Raw genomic sequence first — 27986 nt, 5'->3', positions numbered from 1 at the left:
AAAAAAAAAAAGATATCGTGAAACTTGAATTTAACTTTAAAAATAGCGCGCTGCCAAAAATACATAGGCATCGAAAACACTTCTTGTATTATTTGATAATATAAGAATTTTTTGTTTGTTTAAAAGTCATGGGGGGCACTTCTGCAGTATGCAGACGGCGGCTATTGTTAGGGGGCGATAACTCCAATTTCTTCTTGGTCAAAGAACGCGGCAAATAAGTAAAAAATATTTTTTTTCCAAACAGAAAAAAATTTGAAAACCAAAACATTTATTGTATAAAAATGTATCAATATATGACTGTAAAAACCGTACTTATGCAGAGAGTGATCCGTGCTGAAATAATAACGTTATTATTTAAAAAGCCATTCTTAACATGGGGAGGGGGAGGGTGTTTTGTACCTATTCTGTACTTTAACCTTACAATTGAATAAAGACACATATCATAAAACTTTAATTAAACGTGAAAATACGATTTAAAAAAATAGCGCAGATCACTCTCTGCATTAGCACTATAAAAACATTTATTTAAGTCTTCGTAAAAAAAAATAATTTTGATAAAATATTTTGTAATGAAAGCAACATTGGATTTTTATAAAATAAAATAGCTTTTTTTTTCTTTTTTTTTTTTTTCGAACAAATAAATAATTTAAATGAAAATTTTTTTTTTTTAATTTAAGTAACTTTGAAGGGTCAACAACAAATTAATAATTTAAATGCTTTTTAATTGAGAAGAAAAGCGCCACCTGGCGACAGTTTAGTGAAACGCACGAAGAAAAGATAACCGCCGTCCGCATACTACAGAAGTGCCTTTTGTTGTTTCGTGAACACAAAACAAACTAAATTAATTTTTTAAAATAAAATATTTGTTTTATTATTTGATAATACAAGTTATTATTTTAGAAGAAATAATTACACAACACTTTAAATTTAAATCAGTTTATTCAAACGGTCCTTCGGAAAGGAAATATATAAAATAAAGTTGTACTTGTGCTACTGTGCTATTTTTTAGATATTGTTTTCAAGTTAAATTCAAGTTTTTCAATATCCTTTTGTTTATTAAATTGTTAGGGATAAAGTACAGAATAGTTACAACTTACAATACACCCGCCAGTTCGTCTGTTTAAATAAAAGCATGTAAAGATGCACTTGAAGAGGTTGGAAATTACAGCGGCCAAAATGTGGGAATACTGCTCAAGATGGGAAGAGTAATGCAAATTGTACACAAAATATCATATTCTAAAAATCATATAAATTGATCAAGTAGATTTATTTTTAGAAACATAACATAAGTGCACGCAACTGAACATTTTTTTTTGTTTTTTTATAATTACAAATTTAAATCATTATGAATTTATTTAAACGGTCCTTTATCTCGCTAAGTCAATCCCCGCCCTCCAAAAATAAATTCAAGTTTTACGATATCTTTTTTGTTTATTAATTTGTTAGGTGAAAGTACAAAATAGTTACAAAACACCCGCCATCCCGGTAACATAAGTGCATAAGTGTCAATAAACTGATTTTTAATATCGTATTCAGCTAAATCCATAACAAGCGACACTTGAATGAATGGTTTATTTTATTGACGCTACACCGTAATTACGTGATTAAAATTTTAGCAGACGAAAAATTGGGAGACAAAAGAGTCACGAGTTCTGTACGAAGTTGTGAATAGACTGGAGAAAGGATCCAGTTATACGTTGTCAGAAAAATGTTTTTTTTTTTTTTTTTTTTTTTTTTTTTTTTCAAATTATCAATAAATTTGAAAAGGACAATTTTTTTTCAACATAAACCGGTTATAAAAAGAAAAATGGTGCTTGCATTATGAAGGAGAAATAAATCATAGACATTTTAGTCTGTTAAAAAGCGAGCAAAATTTATAACCCGTTAACTTAGAATTAGTGCTGTATGCCAAATGGATGTCTGAATGTGGTTAAATTTGTGCTCATTTTGCAACAAACCCTAATTCTTATTAACAGATGCCATACTATTTAGTTCTCTGCACCTTATCATAACAAAGCATACAAAATTTCAGCCAGATCGGCCCAGTAGTTTCCAAGAAAAAGTTGAACTTAAATACTGATCCCCATTAATCCTTAACTAAGGTGTTGTGAACTAATTATTAAGGTATCCATTTGATACTTTCATACACAGTTAGGGATTAGTATTTAGGTTTCACTTTTTTCTTTTTTTTTTTTTTTTTTTTTTTTTGAAACTACTGAGCTGGTCGAGCTGAAATTTTGTACGGATTTTTGTTATGATAAGGTGCAGCTAACTAAGTATTATGGTATCTAAATCAACGGTCTATAACTTTTGCCCATTTTAACCCTAGTGACCTTTTTTCTCACAGATACGATGGACTTCTGTCTATCTTCTATCTGAACATTCAACTCAAATTTAGTCCTCTTTACACGTTCATCATGTTGATATCATAAAATATTTCAAGGTTACATGCATATTTACAATATTAAACACGTTTTATGTGTACAGGCAAGGATTTAATTGACAAGATTATCGGTATTATATATTTATCTTTAAAATTGAAAATCTTTGAAAACCAAGAAATGTTCAGAAAATGTTGATTGAATCGTATTATATATTACTGTTCGGACGATTAATCAGAATCGGAAAAATCGGAGCTTTTGGGAGTATCGGAATCGGAAAAATTGGAGACTATTTTCCAATGCCAAAACCGATTCCTTAAATTATCTTTTTAATTTGCTTTTAGTTAAACAAAAATCTTATACTGCTTGTAGTAATAATAAAATAAATATCTATTGATTTAAACTTCTAGTAAGATTAAGATCTCTAGATCATCCCCTCACAAGTGTGTTTTTACATTTGAGAAAATATATGCACATTTAAGATGTATTTTTACAGTAATCGGGACAAAATAACATTTTTATCGTAAAATATGTGGAGATTTATAAAGAATCGGAATCCAGAATTTAGTGCGGAATTTAATTAACAAGATTATCTGTATTATATTTATCTGTCTGTCTGTCTACCTACTTTTTCTTGGAAACTACTGGGCCGATCTGCCTGAAATTTTGTATGGATCTTTCTTATCATAAGGCGCTATGAACCAAGTATTATGTTATCCATTCGATGCAGAGTTATGGATTAATAGGGATTAGTTATCACAATGTCATATTTAATCTAGAAGTTTTCTCGGAAACTAGAGGACCGATCTGGCTGAAATTTTGTATGCCCCTTTGTTATTGTAAGGTAGAGCAAAATAATTATTATGTTATCCGTTCGTGCAGAGTTAGGATTTAACAGGGATTAATAGGAATTAATAAAGAATTAGTCATCACAATATTACATTTCCTCTAGAAATTTTTCTCAGAAACTACTGGATCGATTTGGCTGACATTTTGTATAGGCCTCTGTTATGATAATGTGCAGCAAAGTAAGTAGTATGGTATCTGTTCAATGAATCGTTAGAGATTAATAGAAATACGTATATAATGCAAACAATGAACAAATGTAAGCATATTTAAATAATCAACTTGGCATAGAGCACTCATTCTACATCAACCGGCTATAACTCTTCAAAACGAATCCACTAGTTATAAACGACCATTTTAATGATTTTTTTTTTTTTTTTCAAAAATAAAAATGTGTTTCACATATTTTGTTATCAATAACTTTTCAGAAGTTTGTGTCTCCCATATTAATTAATTTTCATGGCAGATATTATCTTTGACTGAAAATGGGGTGCTTCACTCGACAGGAATTGCAAACCGCTAAACCACATAATATAGATGTTTGCACTGAAACAGGATTACCAAAAAAAAAAAAAAACATTTCCTCACTAAATAACTGTGAGATTACTCAACAAAATTTGGTCTAAAGGATGGGTGTCATACGGCCATTTTCAAGGATTTTGATTTATGTTCGAATGTGTTTCCCCAGCATAAGGATGAGCAATTTGAGATTTTATTTTTATTCTAGCGAAGGGAGGGGTGGTCGCTTAAATATGATATTTTAATCCGTCCAGATTTCGTATATATTATAACATAGCTGTGATTTCAAAAGTAAAAAAAAAAAAATATTTAGGTGCCATCAGCTAGAATTGAAACTGTAGCATTCAAAGCTGGTAATGTTACCAATGTGGCATGTAAACCGATTAAAAATAATCTAAGATGAATGTACAAAATGAACGTTTCCGTTTAGAGCACAGTTGAATCATGATAGTTGATTTTTGCATTTTAAACTTCAATTCAAGCGATTATATATAAAAAAAAATGATTTTATAAAATCAACAGTAGGTTCTCTACAGTGCAATGGAAACTGCAGTGTATTGTGGACTAAGTCACTGCGGGGAGGGATGTAAAGCTTCTTTCTGGTGAACCGCAATGGGTCCCCAACTAGAGCAGGCAATCAATTGATTTGATAGATAAATGGGCGATTTCATCGATTTTGATGACAATAAAAATATGGGAGTGTGAAACATTTGTTGATCATCATTCAATCCCGGGCAATGTCATGTCTCCCTGCTAGTATATATATATATAGAGAGAGAGAGAGAATAAATGACAAAAAGTTATATTCCAAAATTCATGATGTTGACCATCTTATAATATATTCCTTTAATTCAGTTGACTTATACAATTCTTGACAGCATCTGTTTCATAGCGCAAAATCAATCACTTAATTATTATATCAATCAGTGAATCTATTATGCCCTTAACTCATCAGAAGAAACAGCAACAATCAATCCGTCAAACGGAATTGAAGTGTGATTTGACATGATTAAAATTCGAAAATTGGAAGAGAGACTGTAAATACCTTTTTATTTTTCCATTACGCCATATTGAATTTTTATCAAAGTCATTAAACCCAACTATTCGTACCAACAATTTTAATTATGAATCTTCTACCAAAATGTTCTATTTAATAATTAGTAAATTTACTAATTCTAATGTTTGTATACATACTTATGAAAATAATATCAACAAATTATATACTACTAGCGGGGGGTACCCGGCGATGCCCGGGTGTTTGGAGGTGTGTGTGGTGTTAAATAAAAAAGAACCCGGTGGGGGGGGTCGAACCCGAAGCCCTGAGGCAAAGTTTGAAAATAAAATCAGCCAGCCAGAATGAGTTAGTGAAAGGTGTTTGAATTTATTTAAGAACAAATTGACAGGTGCGCTGCCGGAAGTCGTCGAGCGTTACGACCACGACAACGACGACGACGTAGGTTTGTTTGTTATAAGCGAAGTAAAAGAAGAAAACAACGTTAACACTCAAGCAGGGAAAAAAAACAAAAAAAACACTAACGTAAAGCAAACGAACGATGAAACCAGAAAAACGAACACGTGAAAAATGGCTTCAATAAGCCTATTTCGATATTAAAATTTAAAAAATCGGTGGGTACCCGGGTGTTTTGGGGTGTTGCTAAGAATAAGCGAAGTAAAAAAAAAAAAAAAAAAAAAAAAAAAGCAGAGAAACGAAACACTGGTTCAATATTTAAATTTTAAAAATCGAAAAAAAACAAAAAAAAACATCTCACACCACAATTCGAACCCAAAACTTTTAGATAATGAGCCAAGGCCTTAAGCAACTGAGCTAATGCGACGTACATGAAATTTGTTCGGTTTTTCAACTATTTAAAGTAAATCAAGTCACGACGTCATCTGACGCATGCGTAGAGTCGGTCATTGTCACGAGAGGACCGTTTTTGTTACCCCCCCTGTCGAAAATTGTCGATTTCGGGTGAAAATGTTAACGTTTTTAGCCAATTTTTCGATATTTTTCGAGCAAAGGATGGAGCTTCGATGTGATACCGAGTTTGTGAATTTTCGTCGCGTCTGTCGAAAGTTTTTAGCAGACATCCAAACATACATACATACATACATTTTCGCTTTTGTATATATAGAAGATTATACATGATTTTATATACGAAACTAACCTAAGCTAAAAAAACAAGAAAAAAAAAAAAAAAAAAAAAAAAAACGATTGATCATTACGGTCGGTTATTGTAACTAAGCAATTATTTTGAATTGAAAACCATACATAATTCTGTTACCTAATATAATCAATCTTATTAATCATTACAATTATAATTTCTAAAATCATACAATTCAAAAAACTATATTTACGTTTTGTTAAGTTTAAATATAATCTGAAAACTCCTTAATATCGTAATTATAAACAATTGGCACTTGTACAGTTTAGTCAAGATATTAAAAAATGAAAATATCGAAAAAAAAGGTTATATTGTACGTATCCGTTTTGGACTGAAGACCTTCGAAAAAAATTTCATTTAATTTGATCGAGTAGTTTTTTTTTGTTTGTTTGTTTTTTTACAGCGGAAAAGAGAGCGTGTTTGAGACAGCCATTGTGAAATGTGCTGAAGCTGTACAACATGCCACGGGGAGATAACTCCAGTTAAAGCGCCGACACTCCCTTCCCATCTTAAATTCTAGCTTTTCTTCCTAAAAATCGACCATTTTGCTCGGCATCATAACAAATTGTTTTTTCGCTGTAAAAAAAAAAAAAAAAAAAAAAACTACTTGATGAAATTAAGTGAAATTTCTTTTTCAGAGAACTTCGTTTCATAACGGATACGTGAAATATGACCTTTTTTCGATATTTTCATTTTTTAATATCTTGACTAAACTGTACAAGTACTAAACAATTAAATATACTTAATAAAGTGAGGCAGATTTACCTCCCTTGGAACAAATCCAACGAAACATTAATTTCATCTATATTTATTTATTCAACCAACTCGTAGACATCCATATTCAAACTAATAAGTAATTCTAATATAGTTTTAATGTCTTTCACTTAATTTTATTTTAAAAAATTAAAACGATTTATTAATTCACTAATCTTTACAATATTAAATGTCAGTATTAAAAACAATTTCAATCTATAGTTATAAGTCATAAGTTATACCGCAGATCTTCTATTGTTGAATTGTAAAGTAATTAGTTACTTACATTTATTTTAATTTTTATTTATTTATATATATATTCATATTATTATCAATATCAGCCCCATCATTATTATTTATATTGAAAGTAATATTTATATATATATTCATATTATTATCAATATCAATCCCATCATTATTATTTATATTGAAAGTAATATTTATATATATATATATTCATATTATTATCAATATCAACCCATCATTATTATTTACATTGAAAGTAATATTTATATATATATTCATATTATTATCAATATCAGCACCATCATTATTATTTATATTGAAAGTAATATTTATATATATATATATACATATTATAATCAATATCAACCCCATTATTATTATTTATATTGAAAGTAATATTTATATATATATTCATATTATTATCAATATCAACCCCACCATTATTATTTATATTGAATAATATTTATATATATATTCATATTATTAGCAATATCAATCCCATCATTATTATTTATATTGAAAGTAATATTTATATATATATTCATATTATTATCAATATCAGCACCATCATTATTATTCATATTGAAAGTAATATTTATATATATTCATATTATTATCAATATCAACCCCATCATTATTATTTATATTGAAAGTAATATTTATATATATATTCATATTATTATCAATATCAGCACCATCATTATTATTTATATTGAAAGTAATATCTATATATATTAATATTATTATCAATATCAATCGCACCATTATTATTTATATTGAAAGTAATATTTATATATATATTCATATTATTATCAATATCAATCCCATCGTTATTATTTATATTGAAAGTAATATTTATATATATATTCATATTATTATCAATATCAATCCCATCGTTATTATTTATATTGAAAGTAATATTTATATATATATTCATATTATTATCAATATCAATCCCATCGTTATTATTTATATTGAAAGTAATATTTATATATATATTCATATTATTATCAATATCAATCCCATCATTATTATTTATATTGAAAGTAATATTTATATATATATTCATATTATTATCAATATCAACCCCATCATTATTATTTATATTGAAAGTAATATTTATATATATATTCATATTATTATCAATATCAGCACCATCATTATTATTTATATTGAAAGTAATATTTATATATATATTCATATTATTATCAATATCAATCGCACCATTATTATTTATATTGAAAGTAATATTTATATATATATTCATATTATTATCAATATCAATCCCATCGTTATTATTTATATTGAAAGTAATATTTATATATATTCATATTATTATCAATATCAATCCCATCGTTATTATTTATATTGAAAGTAATATTTATATATATATTCATATTATTATCAATATCAATCCCATCATTATTATTTATATTGAAAGTAATATTTATATATATATTCATATTATTATCAATATCAATCCCATCGTTATTATTTATATTGAAAGTAATATTTATATATATATTCATATTATCAATATCAACCCCACCATTATTATTTATATTGAAAGTAATATTTATATATATATATATATATATATATATATATATATATATTTTCATATTATTATCAATATCAATCCCACCATTATTATTTATATTGAAAGTAATATTTATATATATATTCATATTATTATCAATATCAACCCCATCATTATTATTTATATTGAAAGTAATATTTATATATATATTCATATTATTATCAATATCAACCCCATCATTATTATTTATATTGAAAGTAATATTTATATATATATTCATATTATTATCAATATCAACCCCATCATTATTATTTATATTGAAAGTAATATATATATATATATATTCGTATTATTATCAATATCAACCCCATCATTATTATTTATATTGAAAGTAGTATTTTTCCTTTCATATTTCACAAACTTTAATCAATTCTAAATACGACAATCTAGTATTTATAAATACTTTTCGAACTTTTTCCTAATTTAAGTGTAGTTATTGTTTATCATTGTATATATCTTAATTCTCTAATAAGTATGTTTTCGAGTTTCTTACTTTTGATAACGTTATTTTAATTATAATTAAATAAATGTATATTTAAGTTAAAATTAATTCTAATTTTAATTCTAGTTAATAAGATTTATAAATATTGTTTAGATCCAAAAATTCTAGACTATATCAACTCAGTTTTTCCTTATACTTAAAACCCCTCCCCTATGTACTTTAATTATTTTTTTTTTACTGTCAAGAATTGTATAAGTCAACTGAATTAAAGGAATAAATTATAAGATGGTCAGCATCATGAATTTTGGAATATAACTTTTTGTCATTTATTCTCTATATTGCTCTGTAATTACATTGAGCTTCTTAAATAAGGATTGATATATATTATAAAAAAATATATTTCTACAGAAATATATATATATATATATATATATATATATATTTCTGTAGAAAATGGAAAATTATGTTTTGAACTATATATATATATATATATATATATATATATATATATATACACACACACACACACACACACAAAGTTTAGATGAGATAAGTCATCGGTACCGTTGGTTTCAAACCTGATAATACAGAACCGTTTTAGATATCTGTATCAAGCTCTCTTCAGTCAATACTCATCTGTTGTATAACCGGAATTGGAATTAAATACATACATTACAAGATCTCGTTCAAATCTCTATAATCCACTATTATCAGGTTGCAAACCGATGGTACCGATGACTTATCTCATCTAAACTTTCTGTAAATAAAAATATAAATAATACGCTCTTATTTTCGGAATTTTTCCTTAGAATAGAGCACTCTGATGGAATCCCCTTTTCCAAAAAATATAACTAAGTATATATATATATATATATGAGAGAGAGATTAATTATCACTAATGTTGGGATAAGAAATTGGAAAAATAAGAACTTTTGAAAGTATCCGAGCCCTAAAAATATGTACCTATTTTCCAATGTCAAAATCTTTTATTTTTAGATATTTTTTGTTTGTTTTTAGTCGCGTGCAAGCGACTCTATAAGTCACTCCGTCGGTCGGTCTGTCTGTAACACTTTTGTGCTTAGCCTTTTTGGTTAAGATCAAAGGTCTGTTATTAATAGATGCTGTTCTTAGCTTTTTAAGCTTTTCTTGGCCTTTTGGCCAAGATTAAAGTGTAGTTGTATATATATATATATATATCCTTTCTTGAAAAAACGCTGAAACGACAAAGACTCCAATTTTTACTTTAGTTACAAAGATCCTGCAACACTCCCCTCCCCAGATCTTATAGGGCCTTGTGTCTAAATTTGTTTTGTCTGTTGGAGATTTTACTTTTTTAAATTTTATAATTTTTTTTTAGACGGAATAAATTAAATATGAAGATCAAAATGTAGTATCTGTTCCGGCAGATACTGCAAGCAAAGACCATATGTGGGGGCAGCCTCACATATAAGACCTTGGTCAATGTAGGGGCAACCCTTCATACCAATTGCCACTATCCAGCTCCCCTACTCCCCGGGGTGGTGGTCCCCATTTCTCCTTCATTCCTCACATTAAAAATAGGCCTTGTGCCTAATTTGCTCGGTGGGGGGAGCAAATAAATACCAACCCTTCATACCAATTGTCACTATCCAGCTCCCCTACTCCCCGGGGAGTTGGTCCCAATTTCCCCTTCACTCCTCACATTAAAAATCGGCCTTGTGCCTAATTTGCTCGGTGGGGGGAGCAAATAAATACTCTTTTCTTGGCCTTTTGGCCAAGATCAAAGTGTAGTATATGTTCTTACTATATGCTGTCCTTATGTTTGTAACTTTGTGATATAAAGTGGGGGATCACTTTTCTGTATTAATTTAATGTAAAATGATCACCCACTTTACCACCAGTCAGTCTCAAAGCCATTCAAGTCATTTTCCAGATCATTCAAGTTGTTTTTTGAAGGATTCCAGTTATTTTTTAAGCATTCAAGTCATTCTTAAGGTCATTCAATTCATCCTTAAGTTCATTAAAGTCATTACAAAGTCATTTACTTTTTATTTATTTAAGTCATTTCAGCCCATTTTTCGGTCATTTTAGTTTATCTTTAAGAATTTCATGTCAATCCTACATTCATGCATTCATTCACTACACGAGAGCACGCGACTAATGGCTATCGGCCTTGTTAGTTCAAAACATAAGTTTCCATTGCTGATATTAGCAATTTTTTTTTTTCTAAACTGTCCATGAAACTAAAATCCATAGATCACCCTCAGCCCACGAAAGTATGAGTTTTTAAAGTAATCTGAAAATAAAAATTTAAATGAACAACTCTATAACTAAATATTCAGAAGTTTTAAAAGAATCAGAATCAGTCATTGTATTGGAATCATGAATTTAGAATCGGAATCAGTAATTGTATCAGAATCAGGGGAAAATATTGGAATCGTCCCGTCACTAATTATCACTTTCATTTTCATATTTTTTTGGCTTCCATTTTGAACATAAAAATTATCTGCCTATCCTCTCGTGTTCGCTTTAAGAACAACCCCCTGTACTGTTTCATGTTAAGCTGACAGGAGACTGGCCAAGCCAACTTCTCCACAGGGCTTTCTTTTTGAGGAGGGTGATTTAACTACTTTCCACTATTGAACACCCCCACCGCCACCCCTAAGCTAATCAAATAAAAACAAACGATTTTTTATAGAATTTTATGTTTAAAGTTTTACTTTATATATATATATATATATATATATATATATATATATATATATATATAAATAAAAATAATGATTTGGAATTCATTCCATTTGCGCTTTTTTCCAAGGAACTCTGCCTTTTGGATTATTTTGGACCATTTGGAATTTACCCATTGGATTGAAATTTTAAATTCGACCGTTTTGGATTTTACCATTTTTGGATTTTTACCCTTCACCGGACTATCCATTCATGTGAAATCTTTTTATCATTTTTCTTTTGCCTCCTGTTCCCCTTACCTCACCCTTTTTTTAACCAAGTAAGATCTGTGACTTACTTGTAGTTTCATTAAATACTTTTATATGCAAAATCCGATCCTGCATTTTGCTAATTCCTGCCCTCTGATGAGAAGGAGAGTATTTCTTCGAAACTCCGCGGATTAAGGACTATCCACTTATCTTGTGCTTCCTTTTTTAAAATTAAATATGTTTTTAACTCTTTTTCAAGATGTCTTTTAACATGTTTTATTAATCATTTGTTCATATATATATATATATATATATATAACACTGACGATATGATTTGGGAATCTTTACTTGGGCAGCCGCCCCTGTGTGCTTGAGGTATTATGATGAATGAGAACTTTAGCAAGGATCAGCATAGACTAGCAAATGTACAGTGACGAGGTCACTCACGGCCTGGACAGTGACCCCCCCCCCCCGCCCTTCCCCAATTTTTGAGTGACCTTGTTTTTGTTTTTCTGTTTTGTTTTAAACATTTCAAGAGAATAAAAAATAAATAACTTAAACACAAAACCCAGATATCTTATGTAACCTACCAGCCAAGCTAGATGACGCTAATAAGGCTAACGAGCCCTGGCAGAAAACAGTGCTAAAACTTAGTGCTCAAGCTGCTTGGGGAACCGTTTGTTTAACTAATGAGGACTTTAGACTCATTATAAGGCAAACCAGTAACCTTGGTATTCGACATCAGTAGTCTGAGTTTAATTCTTGGAATCTGATACAACTATTAGTCCCTTAATGTACACTATGGTTGATCAATATCTGTTTTGAAGACCACATATGAATGGATGAAAAATATTTCAACAAAAATTTAAGAGCATTTTTGTTTTTATATTTTAAATATCATTAACAAGAATCCAGAAATTTTACTTTTTACTTCAGTTTAATTATTATTATTATTATTATTATTATTATTATTATTATTATTATTATTATTATTATTATTGTTGTTATTTTATTTTTATTATTATTTTTATTTTTATTATTATTTTTATTTTTATTATTATTAGCATTTTTATTATTTTTATTGGCTTACAAGGAGCTTTCACGCAGGTCTTCAGAGATCTTTCCCTGAAAAGAGTCTGTGGTGTTCCCTGGAAGCTGAGTGACAAGTCCTCCCAGGTTTCCAGTACTCTCCACCTCTTTCGATAACATTTGCAAATAAATTTGCATTATTGCAACAGCTGCTTGCCATTGATTTCTTGTTGGCATTATTATTATTATTATTATTTTTATTTTTATTTTATTTTATTTTTTTTGTATCAACATCTATATAATATTCTGTCTGTTCCTTCCCGGTTGAATATGGTTAAATTTGTGCTCATTTTTTGTATTAAATACTAATCCCTATTTATCTCTATGTTTCGAACATATACCATAATACTTAATGTGTTGCACCTTATCATGAGGAAGGTACATAAAAAATTTCAGCCACATCGGCTCACTAGTTCCTGAGCAAAAAAAATGGAACAGACTAACAAACAAAACGGATCAAGAGAAATATATTTTCAATATCTGAAGCAGTGTTTCATGGTAATTAACTGATGATCCCTAAAATAGCATTAGGACTATTGTGAATTCATGAAAGCAAATTGATTCAGCGATTACAGGAGATTATAATTAATTTTTTTTTTTCATATAGTTTTAAAGATTAAAAAGCTTCCAATACTATATATATATATATATATATATATATATATATATATATATATATAACTACTTAATTTACTCACATAAAATTAATATACGAAAGTATAGATTTATGCGTAAACTTTAAGTATTTACTTTAAAAGTGCTCAATACGTAGGTAGAGCTAGTTAGTAAGTTATAATCGCCATATATATTTTATAACTTACTATATATATAGTATATATATATATATATATATATATATATATATATATATATACTAGCATTTCAGCCCGGTGTTGCCCGGGTGTTTGGAGGTGTATGCTGAGCAAAAAAAAAAAAAGAGTAAATTTTTTTTTTTAATTTGACCCCTATTATGACCCCTTAAAATTTATAGTTTCGGGCTCAAATCACTTTATTAAGTTAGATCCAGGTTCAAGGAACCTATATCTAAAATTTCAAGTGTCTAGACCCAAAATTGTCGGAGGAGTTTGGTAGAGTTCTTAAAGGTCAAATCGTTGAAATTTGACCCCTTAACAGCCAAATTTCTGGCTGACACCCGTCACATCGATTTTCCCAAATCTCAGTACCCGGTATTTCAAATTTCGAGTCTATAGACTAAAAATTGACAGAGTTATTGCGTAAGGAAATGTACACAGACAGACAGACACATTCACTTTTATATATATATATATATATATATATATATATATATACATACATACACAGAAATCTCTAACTGCAGAACCACTTAAATATTTGCCCGTTAACAGGTTTTTCCTCACTAAATAAGTGTGAGTTTATTTAACAAAATTTGTAAACCCGCTCTGTTGCAGATATTGACGGTGTGAGAATCTTAGAAAACAACCGTTGTCAGGGACGTGTGTCAGAAGCAGAGTTGTGTGATTAAATCTCTGGCAAAAGTGCATTGATAATGGTGGTGATTATGTAGAAAAATAAATTCTGGAGTACAAAAGGTTGCTCGCTTTGATGATACCACTTCCGTCTTCAAAGCTTTTCAATTAAAAAAAAAAAAAATAGGAGATTTTACTTTTGGAACGACTCTCGGATATACAGAAATTTTTAACTGCTAAACCACTTGAATTTTTGCACTTAAATAGAATTTTTCTCACTAAATAATTGTGGGTTTCTTCAACAAAATTTGGTACAAAAGATATTTGGTTTTACAGTCATTTTCAAGGATATTGGTTTATTTATAATCAAATGCGTTTCCTCCATATAAATCCAAACAATGAGGTTTTATTCTTTTGTTATTACTGATGTATCCCACCGCAAAATCAATAAGGACTGGATCATTACAAGAATGGTCTAATCTGTTGATTTTGGGGAGGGCCAGGATAAAAATCCCTTAAGTGTTTTAAGTAAGTAAGCAACAAGTACCATTGACGGTGTGAGACTTTAAGAAAACAACCGTTGTCATGGACGTGTGTCAGAAGCAGAGTTGTGTCATTGAATCTCTGGCAAAAGTGCATTGAAAATGGTGGTGACTATGTAGAAAAATAAATTCTGGGGTATAAGAGATCATTTATTTTAATGGTACCATCCCCATCTTTGTAGCTCTTCAACTTTTCGAGTTAAAAAATAGGTTTTACTTTTGAAACTCGGATATACAGAAATTTCTAACTGCTAAATCACTTGAATTTGTGCACTTCAATATGTTTTGTTTTTTTGTTTTTTTTTCACTAAATAATTGTGGGTTTCTTCAACAAAATTTGGTACAAAGGATATTTGGTTTTACAGTCATTTTCAAGGATATTGGTTTATTTATAATCAAATGTGTTTCCTCCATATAAATCTAATCAATTAGGTTTTATTTGTGCTACCAGATCAGGCTGTCTGAAGATATTAGCTTCCTGACTTAAAATGTACTGAATATTGATGTTGTTTATTTATTTATTTTTGGACTATTATCCTCATCTTTTAGTTGTTGTTTCACGACCTTTCAGCCGACTATTCCTCTGGCTTTCTTCAAGTGGGTGACTGTGACGGGATAGAAATGCTGAGTCTCTTAACTGTATCCTCAGTAATTACTGCCTTCCATAGTTGTTGTTTTCGGGGCCCATAGCGCAATGGATAGAGACATTGAATCTCTAGGGTTCCAGGTGAGCATTGTCTGAGGATAGCGGTTTCAATTCTACCCAAAGCTGGCCAGAGGCTTAGTTGGCCAAAACGTGGTGAGACGACATCTCTGTTCTAATACTACACTTTACGTTTCTGCCCTTGAAGGTGGAAAAAAGGCCGGAAACGAACGTTAATTCATATAAAACCAAAAACGACTTACTATTCGACAGTTTAAATGCTTCCAAAATAACACTTGTTTGTTCTTGTTCTTGTAGAAGCCAAATGCGTTCTGTTTTGCTGGACAGAATTATGGAATACATAAAATTATGCACCTCTAAAGTGTAATTAAAAAGAAGCCACCGGTCCTGGATATGACCTTAAACTATATCTGATGGTGAGGCCCCAGCTTGCAGGCCTTAGGGAGTGTGGAGCCACCCTTTAATTGCCATTGCTCCCAGGTTCACTCTGACCCGGAGTGGTAGCACCTGTTAGGGTCCCAACTATGGGTTAAATAGAATACGACTTAAAAAACAAATATACTATATTAAAAAATCGTTCTTCAAAATCACCAGATTCGGCATTAAATAACCTGAAAAGGGTTGATATGCCGTAAAACAAAACAACCAACCAACCAAAAAGAAGCCACGTAGTGGCAAATAACACAACTAAAGAATTGAGTTTAATAAATAAAATAAAGATAATGACAAACGTTTGTCTTATTTTAGTAAAAAAAATATTTTACAAGAACTAAAACTGTCATCTATATATATATGAAAGCGAAAATGTGTGTATGTATGTATGTTCGCTTTTTGTGTATGTCCGTAAAATAATTTTTTCCGGCGGCTTCTTGAGGCCGTTACTCATTTTTAAAACTTTTTATATCACGTCGAAATCATAATATCTATGAGTTATGAACAGGAGTCGCCCGTCTATTTAATTTGCCCGACTTTGAAACGTTAAATATTCAACATTTTGGGATCGCCGCATGTTTGCTTTCGTTTTTCAGTATAAAAAAAAGCGAAACTTGATTCTCATCCTGGCCCACGGCCAGTGGTCTCTAGAAAGTGATGTAACGTTTGGTCAATGTATATCAGATGGTTGCTTTCATTTCAAGACGAGCCACTCCCCTAATATATGGGGGAGCTGTTTTTCCCCAAAGTTAGGTAAAAACAAACAAACCGGGTTATTGAGCTCATTAAAAACTGTCCCGCAGAAAATGTTCAGTGCTGAATAGCTATTGCTTACGTCATCGTCGTCGTAACGCTTGCACAAAATGTTATCTCTATGACTTCCACTTGACGTCATTTAGTGCGGGCACCTGTCAATTCTCTTAATTAAATAAATTCAAACTTCTTTCAGTAACTCCTTCTTGCTGGCCGAGGGGTTAACGTGTCATGTTTTTTTCACATTTTATTTTCCAACTTCGCCCCAGGGCTTCGGGTTTGATTCTACCTAATTACCAAAACTGTTTTTTACCCCCACCCCTCCCCGTGTTTCTTTTTAATTTAAGAGCACACACACCTCAAAACACTTGGGCAATGCCGGGTACCCCCGCTAATCAACTATAAAGCAAATATAGATGCCATTTTGAAGTTTTCATTTTGTAACAAATGGTGTGAATCTGTAAGTTTCTGCTGTTTGAAGGAATTATCAGGTCGGATAGACTAAGTAAACAATAATATCGATTGGAATTTTTCAATTTTTTCTTTGGTAAATAACACTTAAATTTTGTATTCTTGTTCTTTTTAGAAATCCAAGAACATCATAGAAGCCAAATGTGTTCTGTTTCACCAAACAGAGTTATGGATTGTGTAAAATTATGAAACTTTGCAGTCCTTATCCAATTGTCAAAGAGGAGAGCACATCATTAAAAATGGGAAAAGGTAAGTTCGTTTACATTTTTCATTATTTACTATTGAGTTAACTCTTATCAGGGCTAAAAGCTGTATTACTGAGATGAATATATTGCTAGTTAAACGATGATGAATGTTACTAGAGGATTGAAATTGTTAAACGAGAATAGATAACTATATGATGGTTGTTTAAATGTTTGAGATTGAGTTTGAAAATGACCATGTTGTAGGCCTTAGGAAAGCATTCTTGTGGTAACATGTTCCAAATATGTTTACCAATGAGTCACCACTTATCAAGGCTAAAAGCCACTCGGGGACAATAACTGAAACAGTGGATAGAAACAAATAAAATTTGATGACTTATGAAGATGATTTAAATGTTTATTGTGATTAGATTTGAAGATGACCTTGTTGTAGCTCTCAGCGGCACATTCTTGTAGTAATGTGATCCACAGGTGGGAAGCTTGGGGGGAAAAAAACTGTTCATGGGAATTCGTTTGATTGATAAGTACTCTGAGGATGAAAGGAAAGTTCATTGTAGTTGTGGTAAAAAGACAAGTCTTTGTGAAAATTTTACAAGATTGAAGCTCAGTCGAGCATCTTTACATAGAAATAACGATATAGTAGAAAGAGACTAGCAACGTGTTTTCTGCATGCTATTATATTTGTTGTTCTAATATTGCACTTCATCTGTTCTGTACTGAGAAATCCTTCTAAACTGAGACAGTTGTTATTGTTGTCTTAATCCAGCATGACTCTTTTTGGAGAGCTGAATTGTCTCCATGTTTAAAATCGACTATGTTGAACTCTATCCTCATGGGAAGGCAAATAAATAGATGACTCTGGCTCTTCCAGAAATTGCCAACTTCTGTTTGCCTATGCCTGGAGTAAAGAGTCAGATGAAAAAGGATCCGTTATTTTTAAATAACGCGAGTTTGATTCCAATTTTTCACTTTTGAAAAACTCTCTGACTCCTGACTCTGGCTCATCACCTTTGTTTACGACTCTCCTGTAGGACGGTCTTTTGAGTCATATAGCTGCAATCCTAAAAGTATCGTTCCTTAGAAAGCATTCGGTACGCAAGAAATGCAATGGAATTATTGGTAGGTTGAGAGAGATAATAACCAGTTTGTATGCAAGAAGTTTATGACAACTCAGATGTGGAAGAAGTATATATATTGAGGTTTTTCAAAAGTTTTAGACGAACCTGAAGAAGTTTTCCCCTCCTCTCTATTTTTTTTTTTATTTTCGTCTTTTGCCAATTTTTTAAGTGGATTATTACCAAATGGACAGTAGTCTGCCAAATTATTAGTGTTGGGACGATTAATCGGAATCGGGAATCGGAAAAATAAGAGCTTTTTGGGGTATTGGAATCAGTATCAGAATCGGAAAAATTTTGTTTTTAATCCGAATTGCAAGAGAAGCTGTAAATATCTTATAATACGTTTACATTATGTCATTTTGAAATTTTCAAAATACTATTCATACACGGATACTTTCAAGAATTGTAAATGTTAACTGAATTAAAGGAATAAATTGTAAGATGGTCATCATGAACTTTGGAATATAGACTTTTGTCATTCATTTTATATATATATATATATATATATATATATATATATATATATATATATATATATATATATATATATATATATATAATCGCCTTAAGTGTATGAAAAAAGCTATTATCCCCAGTATATCAAAAAAGAATATCCAGGTTATCACAAAATAAGAATATATTCGATAAGAATAAGCATCATTATATTGAAACTTTAACTAGATCATAAAGGTGGTGGATAATAAAAATAGCAGAACAAATTACACAATATCATATAACATGGCAATGAAAATAAGAAGAAATGTAAAGAATAAAAATAGGTACAAAAATAAGAATAAAAAGAATGAAATTAAAAATAAGCATATAATAGTAATAATATATATATATATATTTATTTGTTAGCGATACTTTCTTGAATGAACTCAAGTATTTATACGAAAGTGCATTTTTACCTAAATGCTTTCTGGGAATAATTTTCCCATTGACCAATCTGGTACCCCCTTTTAATGGGGAGCGGCATATATATTACTTTTAAAATACAACCACCCACCGACACATGTTTCGCCGTCCACGACCCACCAGAGTGGCTGAATCCAGCGAGATTCGAAATCGGCACCTCGTGATAAGAAGCCGAAACCTCTACCACGGTGCTAACCTCGCCGGACTACTAAATGTATTACTTTTACGTAGATGTTTTTATTTGCTTTTGTTAGCGATACTTTCTTGAATGAATTCAAGTATGTCGATGGTTGTATTTTAAAAGTAATATATATGCCACTCCCCATTAAAAGGGGGTACCAGATTGGTCAATGGGAAAATTATTCCTAACAAGCATTTAGGTAAAAATGCACTTTCGTATAAATACTTGAATTCATTCAAGAAAGTATCGCTTACAAAAACAAATAAAAACATCTACGTAAAAGTGATACATTTAGTAGTCCGGCGAGGTTAGCACCGTGGTAGAGGTTTCGGCTTCTTATCACGAGGTGCCGATTTCGAATCTCGCTGGATTCAGCCACTCTGGTGGGTCGTGGACGGCGAAACACATGTCGGTGGATGGTTGTATTTTAAAAGTAATATATATATATATATATATATATATATATATATATATATATATATATATATATATATATATATACTTGTACTTTTTTGTAGAAAAAGAAATCCCATACAGTGCTCTATTATTAGGGAAAAAACCTTTCTCGAAATAAGAGCAGTATATTTTTTTTGTATAATATATACAGGAATCTACATTTATATCGGTAGTCGGTAGAGATGAGAGTCGGCTGAAGAGAGCCTGAGGCGGACATTAAGAGCAGTCCTCAACTACCGGGCTTGAAACCGTCGGTACCGACTACCGATATAAATGTAGATTCTTGTATATATTATACAAATATATATATATATATATATATATATATATATATATATATATATATATATATATATGAAATAAAAGTAGGTATGGGAACATGAAGATAAATCTGTAGCCTTTTTAAGAAATTTTCAACATTTGTCAATGTGAGAAATAACGACACAGCCAGAAGAGAAGTCTTGGAAAAAATGTTGGGGTCGGCGATATTGTTGAACAAGGGACCACTTGGTTGCACAGAACGATGGCTGTGAGATATTTATGGCAAACATTTTTTTTTATTATTCTTTTTTATTTATTTATTTATTTTTTTTTATTAACCCGAACCAAGTGAACACTCGGTTTGATTCCGCCACTCCACATATGTATACATAAAAATGCTTTAAAATGTTTTAAAACATAAATAAACTTATCTAGGTTGGTAGAAGAGTAACTTATCTTGCCTTTGATAACATTTATTTTTGTTGTAAATTTATTTTTTTTTACCCGTTTTTTTTTTTTTTATTATTCTGTTAAATACAATTAAAATTACTCTGATTCTCTTCTATATTACAATGTCCTTATTGCCCGCAATTAAAGCTGTCTGCCGAACTCTCTGCAATCTTACTGGCGGCTGCTAAAATTGCCTGCCTTGCCAGGAAATGAAAAAAAAAAATATGATTCAATTAGACAGTCCACCTAATTTCCACTGTTCCACTTGCAAGATCCTCTTAAACAGAATATTATGATCATGCCAGACGTTTTTTCATAAGAAATTATTTTTATTTATTTTTTGTTATTATTGATTTCATAATCTGCCCGTAATTGATTAAATTAAAGAAATCTAGCCGAGTGCGTTCTTCCAGCTGACTGTTGCACTAAATGACATCTTACCTCAGTTTCACTTCGTTCTACTAGATCAAGCCGTCTGAAGATATCGGCTTCCTGACTTTAATGCCCCTTTTTCTTTTGAAAAACTCAATTATGTTTTGTAAAGTAAAAAACACACACACAATTTTCTTCTACAAAGCCTTGGTGCTAAAAAATCAGACTGTCTGAAGATATCGGCTTCCTGACCTTAATGCCCCAAACATTGATGTTATTGCTTTTTCCCCTTTTCCTTTGCAAAACTCAATCATGTTCTACAAAACCAAAAACAATAATTTTCCTCTAACATACTGTTGCGGTCCCATTAAATTTTGTCGTTACCAGTGTTGTGGATAATAAACGTTCGAAATCCTTAAATTTCGTCGTTGCCAGTGTTGTAGTCGATTAAGGGTCTTGAAAACAAACACAACTTGCTAATTAGTAGAAACAAAATATCTTGAACAGAAAAGCGAGCACACCAAATGAAGAGTGTGCACGACTGCACGAATACGTCAATCTGACCGACACAAGTGCAGGACTCGAACATAACCTGTGCTAACTGGTGAGTGACATATTTTCCCGGCCTTTATAATGGATGGAAGAGTTCATTATTGTCCATAGGTGGGGCATACCACATCAAAAACCCTGGTGCTATTAGATCAGGCTGTCTGAAGATAACGACTTCCTGATTTTAAACATTGATGTTATTGTTTGTTTTTTTTTCATTCCCTTTGATAAACTCAATCATGTTTTGCAAAGCCCCCCCCCAAAAAAAAAACAATTTTCACTACAAAAAAAACAAATTAAGCCCCATGAATAAATAATTGAAAATATAAACAACTTGAAGGATAAAAACTAGCGGAACTCAAAAAGGATGTGATATATATATATATATATATATATATATATATATATATATATAGCACATGCTTTTCGGGTTCCGCTAGTTTTTTTGTTTTGTTTTTTTTTTCAAATCTCGCTAGATTCAACCACTCTGATGAGTTGTAGATGACGAAACACGTGTCAGTGGATGATTATATTTTAAAAGCAATATATATATATATATATATATATGGGGATACCAAATTGGTTAAAGGGAAAATTATTCCCAACTCGCATTTAGGTAAAAATGCGCTTTTGTAAATAATTGAATTAATTCAAAACGTATCACAAAAACAAAAACAAATAACATCTGTATATATATATATATATATATATATATATATATTAGTGATGGGACAATTCTTATATTTTTCCCAATTCTGACACAATTACCGATTCCGTACTAAATTCCAGATTCCGATACAATTACCGATTCTGATTCTTTATAAATCTCTAAATATTTAATTATAAAATTGTTATTTTTCCCCCCCCCCCACGATTACTGTAAAAACACATGTTAGATGTGCAGATATTTTTCAAACATAAAAACACACTTGGGGGGGGGGGGGGGATCTACAGATTTTAGTATTACTGGTAGTTTAAAATCAATGTTTATTATTTTATTATTGCTATCAGCAGTGGAAGATAAAGGAATTATTTTTGGAAGCGGAAAATAGGCACAAATTTTTTCTGATACCTAATCTGTACACTGAAAAGTCTTCATTTTTCCAATTCCGATTAATAGTCTCAGCACTAATATATATATATATATATATATATATATATATTATTCTATTTTCACACCAAACAATGCACAGTGCCACTTTGAAGTAGGGGGCTACTATTGGAGACATAATTTGCAGGGGTATTCTGAAGAGAGATGAGTAGCAAGATGTCTGTTCACATTACACTTGAACTTCTGCATGCCAGTACAGTTGGGAAAGCAGAATCCCAGAAGAAAGTTCCAAAGTCTAGCAGTTCTGAGGAAGAAACTATTGGAGTAGAATGCGTTCTTACATCTAGGAATTTCTACTGTGAAGGGGTGGGATTTTGCTGCATATCGGGTTTGTTGGGGGTATTTATGTTGAGGAGGGGTACAAAGGCTTGTAGTTCGTCGGAACATTCACCGTTAAAGCACTTGTAGAACAGGCAGAGGGATGCAAGGCTGAAGCCTAGATGACAGTTCAGGACCTATCAGGTTGGCGACTTTCATTTGAACCCTGTCCAGGAGTGAGAGATTAGTAGCAGATGCACCAATCCAAATGTGACAACAATACTCCATACATGGGCGAATGGTGGCCTTATAGAGGTATAGGATACTTTCAGACGTTAGTAGCTTTCTAGCATGGTAGAGAGAGCTCACCTTCCTTGTAGCAGCCTTGGCAATGCTCTCAATGTATCTGTTTCAACTCATGAATGCTGAAATTATCTGTCCATCTGTTTTTACGTGTTCACCTCCAATGCAGACATAAAACTGAAACCAATTACAAATTATGATTATTTATAGCAACAATAACTAACATTTTCCATTGTACTATCAATCGATTTTCAACCGAAATACTGGATACTGACTTAAGGACCAAACAAGATTATTTCCTTTTCATCTGTACACAAAAAATGCAATTTCTTTTATTTATTTCTGTAACAAATATTTGAATTTTTATTTTTTTTAATTTCATTTTATTTCAACTTTGGTGTAATTTGATAATTAAAAAAGCCTGAAATGAAAATTACTTAATAAACTTCCCCACTGTTTATGATTACAAATTTTGGGGGGACAGTGAGGTAGCCTATTATAAACAACCAGAAAGCATTTATATATTTATGCTCAGAATGACTGGTGGACTTTAAAACTTGCCATAAAGACTGGCAGATTTTCATTTTTCTGTCCATAATGACTGAAAGATTTTCATAACCTGCATAAAATGACTGAGGAACTTTACAACGTGTATATAAGTGGAGGACTTTCATACCCTGCCCATAATGCCTGGAGGACTTTTATAAGTTGTCTATAATGACTGGATGACTTTTTATAAGCTATCCATAATGACTGAGGGACTTTACAACCTGGATATAATAAGTAAAGGACTTTCATGCCCTGCCCATAATAACTAGAGGACTTTTGTAAGATGTTTATAATGACTGGAGGACTTTCATACCCTGCCCATAATGCCTGGAGGACTTTTATAAGTTGTCCATAATGACTGGAGGACTTTTATAAGCTGTCCATAATGACTGGAGGACTTTTATAAGCTGTCCATAATGACTGGAGGACTTTTGTAAACTGTCCATAATGACTGGAGGACTTTTATAAGCTGTCCATAATGACTGGAGGACTTTTATAAGCTGTCCATAATGACTGGAGGACTTTTATAAGCTGGCCATAATGACTGGAGGACTTTTGTAAACTGTCCATAATGACTGGAGGACTTTTATAAGCTGTCCATAATGACTGGAGGACTTTTATAAGCTGTCCATAATGACTGGAGGACTTTTGTAAACTGTCCATAATGACTGGAGGACTTTTATAAGCTGTCCATAATGACTGGAGGACTTTAATAAGCTATCCATAATGACTGGAGGACTTTTATAAGCTGTCCATAATGACTGGAGGACTTTTATAAGCTGTCCATAATGACTGGAGGACTTTTGTAAACTGTCCATAATGACTGGAGGACTTTTATAAGCTGTCCATAATGACTGGAGGACTTTTATAAACTGTCCATAATGACTGGAGGACTTTTGTAAACTGTCCATAATGACTGGAGGACTTTTATAAGCTGTCCATAATGACTGGAGGACTTTTATAAGCTGTCCATAATGCCTGGAGGACTTTTATAAGTTGTCCATAATGACTGGAGGACTTTTATAAGCTGTCCATAATGACTGGAGGACTTTTGTACACTGTCCATAATGACTGGAGGACTTTTGTAAACTGTCCATAATGACTGGAGGACTTTTATAAGCTGTCCATAATAACTGGAGGACTTTTATAAGCTGTCCATAATGACTGGAGGACTTTTGTAAACTGTCCATAATGACTGGAGGACTTTTGTAAACTGTCCATAATGACTGGAGGACTTTTATAAGCTGTCCATAATGACTGGAGGACTTTTGTAAACTGTCCATAATGACTGGAGGACTTTTATAAGCTGTCCATAATGACTGGAGGACTTTTATAAGCTGTCCATAATGACTGGAGGACTTTTATAAGCTGTCCATAATGACTGGAGGACTTTTGTAAACTGTCCATAATGACTGGAGGACTTTTATAAGCTGTCCATAATGACTGGAGAACTTTTATAAGCTGTCCATAATGCCTGGAGGACTTTTATAAGCTGTCCATAATAACTGGAGGACTTTTATAAGTTGTCCATAATGACTGGAGGACTTTTGTAAACTGTCCATAATGACTGGAGGACTTTTATTAGCTGTCCATAATGACTGGAGGACTTTTATAAGCTGTCCATAATGACTGGAGGACTTTTATAAGCTGTCCATAATGACAAGAGGACTTTTGTAAACTGTCCATAATGACTGGAGGACTTTTATAAGCTGTCCATATTGACTGGAGGACTTTTATAAGCTGTCCATAATGACTGGGGGACTTTTATAAGCTGTCCATAATGACTGGAGGACTTTTATAAGCTGTCCATAATGACTGGAGGACTTTTATAGCTGTCCATATTGACTGGAGGACTTTTATAAGCTGTCCATATTGACTGGAGGACTTTTATAAGCTGTCCATAATGACTGGAGGACTTTTGTAAACTGTCCATAATGACTGGAGAACTTTTATAAGCTGTCCATAATGACTGGAGGACTTTTATAGCTGTCCATATTGACTGGAGGACTTTTATAAGCTGTCCATAATGACTGGAGGACTTTTGTAAACTGTCCATAATGACTGGAGAACTTTTATAAGCTGTCCATAATGCCTGGAGGACTTTTATAAGCTGTCCATAATAACTGGAGGACTTTTATAAGTTGTCCATAATGACTGGAGGACTTTTTTAAACTGTCCATAATGACTGGAGGACTTTTATAAGCTGTCCATAATGACTGGAGGACTTTTATAAGCTGTCCATAATGACTGGAGGACTTTTATAAGCTGTCCATAATGACTGGAGGACTTTTATAAGCTGTCCATAATGACTGGAGGACTTTTGTAAACTATCCATAATGACTGGAGGACTTTTATAAGCTGTCCATAATGACTGGAGGACTTTTATAAGCTGTCCATAATGACTGGAGGACTTTTGTAAACTGTCCATAATGACTGGAGGACTTTTATAAGCTGTCCATAATGACTGGAGGACTTTTATAAGCTGTCCATAATGACTGGAGGACTTTTATAAGCTGTCCATAATGACTGGAGGACTTTTGTAAACTGTCCATAATGACTGGAGGACTTTTATAAGCTGTCCATAATGACTGGAGGACTTTTATAAGCTGTCCATAATGACTGGAGGACTTTTGTAAACTGTCCATAATGACTGGAGGACTTTTATAAGCTGTCCATAATGACTGGAGGACTTTTAAAGGCTGTCCATAATGACTGGAGGACTTTTGTAAACTGTCCATAATGACTGGAGGACTTTTATAAGCTGTCCATAATGACTGGAGGACTTTTAAAGGCTGTCCATAATGACTGGAGGACTTTTATAAACTGTCCATAATGACTGGAGGACTTTTATAAGCTGTCCATAATGACTGGAGGACTTTTAAAGGCTGTCCATAATGACTGGAGGACTTTTGTAAACTGTCCATAATGACTGGAGGACTTTTATAAGCTGCCCATAATGACTGCAGCACTTTTAAAGGCTGTCCATAATGACTGGAGGACTTTTGTAAACTGTCCATAATGACTGGAGGACTTTTATAAGCTGTCCATAATGACTGGAGGACTTTTGTAAACTGTCCATAATGACTGGAGGACTTTTGTAAACCGTCCATAATGACTGGAGGACTTTTATAAGCTGTCCATAATGACTGGAGGACTTTTATAAGCTGTCTATAATGACTGGAGGACTTTTATAAGCTGTCCATAATGACTGGGGGACTTTTATAAGCTGTCCATAATGACTGGATGACTTTTATAAGCTGTCCATAATGACTGGAGGACTTTTGTAAACTGTCCATAATGACTGGAGGACTTTTATAACCTGTCCATAATGACTGGAGGACTTTTATAAGCTGTCCATAATGACTGGAGGACTTTTATAAGCTGTCCATAATGACTGGAGGACTTTTGTAAACTGTCCATAATGACTGGATGACTTTTATAAGCTGTCCATAATGACTGGAGGACTTTTGTAAACTGTCCATAATGACTGGAGGACTTTTATAAGCTGTCCATAATGACTGGAGGACTTTTATAAGCTGTCCATAATGACTGGAGGACTTTTATAAGCTGTCCATAATGACTGGAGGACTTTTGTAAACTGTCCATAATGACTGGAGGACTTTTATAAGCTGTCCATAATGACTGGAGGACTTTTATAAGCTGTCCATAATGACTGGAGGACTTTTGTAAACTGTCCATAATGACTGGAGGACTTTTATAAGCTGTCCATAATGACTGGAGGACTTTTAAAGGCTGTCCATAATGACTGGAGGACTTTTGTAAACTGTCCATAATGACTGGAGGACTTTTATAAGCTGTCCATAATGACTGGAGGACTTTTAAAGGCTGTCCATAATGACTGGAGGACTTTTGTAAACTGTCCATAATGACTGGAGGACTTTTATAAGCTGTCCATAATGACTGGAGGACTTTTAAAGGCTGTCCATAATGACTGGAGGACTTTTGTAAACTGTCCATAATGACTGGAGGA

At 31.8% G+C, this 27986-nt stretch overlaps 1 protein-coding gene and 1 pseudogene across 4 annotated transcripts in view; both read left to right on the top strand.

Annotated features, from left to right (window-relative positions):
* The window catches only part of LOC145291238 (ecdysone receptor-like), a 315312-nt gene that overhangs the window by 250162 nt on the left and 37164 nt on the right, over positions 1–27986 (top strand). For all 4 annotated transcript variants that reach the window (XM_080136841.1, XM_080136843.1, XM_080136844.1 and 1 more), the window contains one exon: positions 17382–17515. In XM_080136841.1, the coding sequence (XP_079992967.1) occupies positions 17452–17515 (64 nt within the window). In that variant the 5' untranslated portion in view covers positions 17382–17451. The remainder of the gene's footprint in view (positions 1–17381; positions 17516–27986) is intronic.
* On the top strand, positions 10686–10822 carry LOC145291731 (U2 spliceosomal RNA; annotated as a pseudogene).

Source organism: Euprymna scolopes, chromosome 12 (assembly GCF_053919585.1).
Source record: "Euprymna scolopes isolate OS-2025 chromosome 12, ASM5391958v1, whole genome shotgun sequence".
NCBI lineage: Eukaryota > Metazoa > Mollusca > Cephalopoda > Sepiida > Sepiolidae > Euprymna > Euprymna scolopes.
This window is presented reverse-complemented; position numbering and strand designations above follow the sequence as displayed.